Here is a 4,560-nt window from a genome sequence, read left to right as displayed (position 1 = left end):
AAATATAGATTGGTACGTTCTACAAATGGGACCTTAGTTGTCAGATTCCCTATTTCTAAAGCATTTATATGTGGGGAGATGTCTAGCAGCCAGGGGCACCCACATCATCCATGATGCAACATTACTCGGAAGTTGCATCAGAGAACTGAATATTTTAAGACAGGTTTTGCTTACAATGGATCTTGAAAGATTACTGATGATGCTGATGAGAATAGAATTTATGCCTTTTGTTTGATTTTATTAGATTGATTAACATCATTTCAATAACGATTTTTTAGCATAATAATTCATACATTAATCTCTCTGACGATCTCCCAGATTAAAATTAGCTTTAATTGTCTCTTTCTTTTTTTCTCCTTTCTACCTTTTACAGACATAGGAAACTAAGAAGAATTGTTTTAAAAGTGCTCAGCTACTGTTGCAAAAGGTTTCTTTAATTCAATAAACATCTTTTGGCTAAGTAGATGACATATATATATATATATATATATATATATTGCAAATATGAGCTTCCTGTATTGGAGAATAGGGGAAATTTTACTAAGGTTGAATTACTATAAGTACAAACTTGTAGAACAAGATCTTATTAATGATTTATAGTACTAGCTACCTATATTTTCAAGTTAATTGAACAAACCCAATAATTGAACGGAGCATGGTGTTATAAGGGTAAAATCCAACCCAAGAAAAGGAAAGGAAGAAAAGTAGAATTCTTATCTGTCAAGAACAAGAAAATAATTGATCGTGACAATCTGTGAATTGAAGTGTACCAACTTGAGAGTCACATGAAAAGATACAAAGAGGTGTTTCCTACAATATACCCGGTTGCAAGATTGTGAAATCCTAAGCGCTTCTTTCGTTGAAAGTTTGAAGAAAGCTACACGTATGCTTAGACCAACAGCAAGGATTTGAGTATTCAGTGTTTTGAGATACACAAAATGAATTCTCATCTCAAAGATCGCTCTCAGATCCCACAACCACCGCCAGAGACAAAAAGGTACATCATCAAAGCTCTCATTGCCCCACCATACGGGTCTTGAATGATCTTGCTCACAATGGGTCTATGCTCTTTATAATTACTTGCATGTAGTTCCCAAACCCCCACCGACCTTCAATAGTTTTAGCTGAGGCTACTGTCATATGAAACAAAAAAAATTGCCCTACGCTATGTATAAAAATTTAAATTGTTCTCCAAGAATCCTACATTATTTGGTCTTGCTGGCGTAATGGCTAAGTATATTGTTTTTCCTCTAATTTGAATCATTGAATCTTGCTCACAGATATATAAAACTAAACTAAATACATAAAACAGAATAAAAAAAAATTGTAATGATCCGATGTGAGGTCACTGCCATATAAATCAACATTTAGTGGAGGAAGGAATTAATAGCAGCCCAACTTGATGAAATACGCATAGAACTTAATTATGCTTAATTCAATAACAAATTGTTAACAAGCATAAATGATGCTTCCTCTATTAAAACGCATTGTTCGTCCCAGACAAGTAGTTAGGTGACTTTAACAGCTTTTTGCCAAACTGAACAAGTTACTGGTTTCAAATCACAAAGACAAGAACAACATTAAAATCACTTTTAAGTGCAAAAAATCAATAGATGATTTTTTTTTCTTTGGGAATTGATCCTTGCCTAATTTCCTTGAACTTTAACTCCTTCCACCACCAAGTTTGTGGCGAAAATGACTAGATGTAAAAACAAACCCTTCTCAGCTTTTCTGACTTTTCTCTTTTTCACCGTTGACAAATAATTGCAGAGCTAAGCTTCCCTGCCTCCCTAGGCACCAGCTGACCTTGCCCCATCACCAAGGATTTGTAGATCTCAACGATCATTTTCTCATCATACTCTTTCATCGGACCCTTCCCGAAGGCAGCAATCCCATCGCCTATGGCTCCTCCGTAGCCAGTATTAATCATCCTGGAGTTGGCCAACCCCAGCATCATCTTCACGTAGGCATCACGTAGCCAAACAAAGAACTTCTTGGGTGAAGGTATCCTCAGCTTCGCCTTGACCCTCATCCTCCAGAACCTCCTCCGCCGCGTGGAACCAAGCTCCACCCTGCTCCGCAGTGTCCGTCGTCCCGAACCATTTAGCTTGACGTAGCCTCTCCTCTTCCAGTACCCTCTCAATCCCTTGTACATGGTCGCGGAAATACCTTCCATGACTGACCTTTCTCACTTTGATCCAGTTTCTCTCTAGTTCTTTTTTCCAGAGAAAGGAAAATGGAGAAAGAGAGAAGAGGGAGGTGGATGAGAGAATTGAAGAGGGTGATAAATTTGGCATAAGTGTGAGGATATATATATATTATATAAAGTAGAAATTAAATGAATTAATGGTCGTAATGTCTAGTAGTATATAGTAATATATGTAGAGGAGAAATAGAGAGGGTGGCGCTCATAAATGAAAGATGCTAATACATACCGGCATTTCTCACGGGTGTCGCTGTCCATATTCAATGCGTGTGGACATTCCACTCGCCACATTTTAGCCGTTGGATCCTTGCAATGGAATTCATCCATGATGTGCCATCGGATTCCAAATCTTAATGAATGAATTGCATAATAAAATAAAATTATTAAGGGATATAATATATATATGTAAGTTAATTAAATTTATTTTCTTTTTTCAGTCATTTGTCCTTAAAAAAAGTGTCACAGTCTTCATATGCTATGTGGATTAGTTTCTAAAGAACTTGCTAATGATCATGGTTCGGTAATAATCTCTTAATTTGAGAAAAAAACATTGCATATGTGAATATAAGTGTTTTTGAAGTGCAAATTTGAAATACAAATAATTAAAATGTTGTAATTAATTTATATTATTAAAATAAAAAAATATTTTAATGAAAATTATTCAATGTAATTAGATTCTTATTAATATTTATGATAAAAAATATTTAAAATACTAATTTAAAAATATAATGAGTAAAAATGTCTGATTTCATTAATCAAAACGTTTTCCAACATTGTATTTTTGTATATTTTATTTATGTGGAGTGAGTTCAATTTTATTTGCAAAGAAAATATAATTATTTTAGTTTATACACTATGGATAAAAATTTTAAACATTACAATAGAGATTAAACTATTATTGTATATCTTTTTATTTATCATATTAATTCATTAAATTATTTTAAATATATTTTAATAAAGCTTGTGACAAATTTTTAATCTAGTTTATAGAGCTTAAAAGCTCCACTAATTGTGTAAGATAATAGCACAATAAAAGTCATCAACATCATAGAACGAAGGAAGGTCAAGACTCGAAGAGGAAATGAAGTGTGAAAAAAGTCATGAGCGGGTGCCGGACCTTTAATAACGCAAGGGGAAATGGAAAAGGATATCCGTCACAAATTCTAGGGTTGCAGCTTAATTAAGTGGAAATGGGAAGGAATGATCCAATCGAGATGAAGGGTATGGTTTACCAACCCTCAAGTTTCACGCCTTTGAGGTGGGAAAAGGGTTGGATGTGTGTGTGGTGAATCACAAGCTCATCGAGCCATTTCTGTGGATAAGGGATAACTAACCATTTTTTTCTATTATTGATGGTATATGAGAAAAATTCTATTTTCAGAGGAATAGCAGAATGTTTTCATGTATAATAATTTAGATTTAATTAAAATTAGATATTCTCTCTTAAAAATTCAAAATTATTTTCTTTGTAACAACCTGGTGACTCATAGTCTAACGTTAATAACTTGGAGCCAAAAAAATTAAATTACAAGTTTTACTTTTCAATCCCATTGCCTGATTAAGGCAAAATCATTAAATATTATGATTTATGAAGTCCTAAGTCGTATCTATCTTTTCTTTAATTAGTCATAAACTTATCGCATATAATCAATATTAAAGTGGTACATGTTCGGCCTTTTCAACATTAATCATATTTAGTGTAGCATGGTCCTAATTAAATTTTTTGCACAAGGACATGGACATTTTCTAGACTTGATTAGTTAACTTGGTTTAGATCATAAAGTGAATTAATTTTATTTGAATTGTGAAAACAATCACACATGGATTGTAATTTGTTACCTACGCGGGCGTTGATTAGGCCATCATATCAGTTATGCACTTGTAATTAAGTACTCGCCCAAGTCAAACAAATTAAACCCTAACCTCATTCTTAAATTAACGTATAAGAAAATCAAGGATTGTTTTTTGGGTAAAACACAAAGACCCTTTGAGGTTTAGTTGCAATTATTTGCACTTTTCTATTACTCTGAAATACACCCTCTTACCCCTTGAGGTTTGGTTGAAATTCCCTGGAAAAGTAAGTGTTAATTACCAAATTAATTTCAGACCACAAGACAAGCACCCTTGTTATTTATTTCTCTATTTCATATATATTGCTTTCTCTTTCTATCCCTTTTATTTTTTTTCTTTTTGTTCAAGATTTTTCGTTTTTATTTACAAAAATTGTGAGATTTAATTAGTTATAAATAAAATTCACAAATTTAATTAGTTTTAAAATCTTCTTTAATTACTATCAAATTATATTTTAATTAGGTTGAATTATAATTCAACTATGCATTAAAAATGTTAAATTA

General features: G+C 32.7%; 1 protein-coding gene across 1 annotated transcript; it reads right to left on the bottom strand.

Moving 5' to 3' along the window:
* Window positions 1–1,399: 1,399 nt before the first annotated feature.
* On the bottom strand, window positions 1,400–2,314 carry LOC110413834 (uncharacterized). The gene has a single exon (XM_021424816.1). It carries the CDS (start codon window positions 2,174–2,176, stop codon window positions 1,748–1,750), a length of 429 nt encoding a protein of 142 aa, XP_021280491.1. The 5' UTR covers window positions 2,177–2,314; the 3' UTR covers window positions 1,400–1,747.
* Between the last annotated feature and the right edge of the window lie 2,246 nt (window positions 2,315–4,560).

Source organism: Theobroma umbraticum, unplaced genomic scaffold (assembly GCF_002168275.2).
Source record: "Theobroma umbraticum cultivar Fairchild unplaced genomic scaffold, ASM216827v3 scaffold_4.1, whole genome shotgun sequence".
Classification (NCBI taxonomy): domain Eukaryota; kingdom Viridiplantae; phylum Streptophyta; class Magnoliopsida; order Malvales; family Malvaceae; genus Theobroma; species Theobroma umbraticum.
Note: the sequence above shows the minus strand (reverse complement) of the source record. Positions and strands in the feature narration are given on the sequence as shown.

Bases quoted from the DNA above. Each gene is read 5' to 3' on its own strand.
- LOC110413834 (XM_021424816.1), bottom strand. From the start codon at position 2,176: ATGGAAGGTATTTCCGCGACCATGTACAAGGGATTGAGAGGGTACTGG.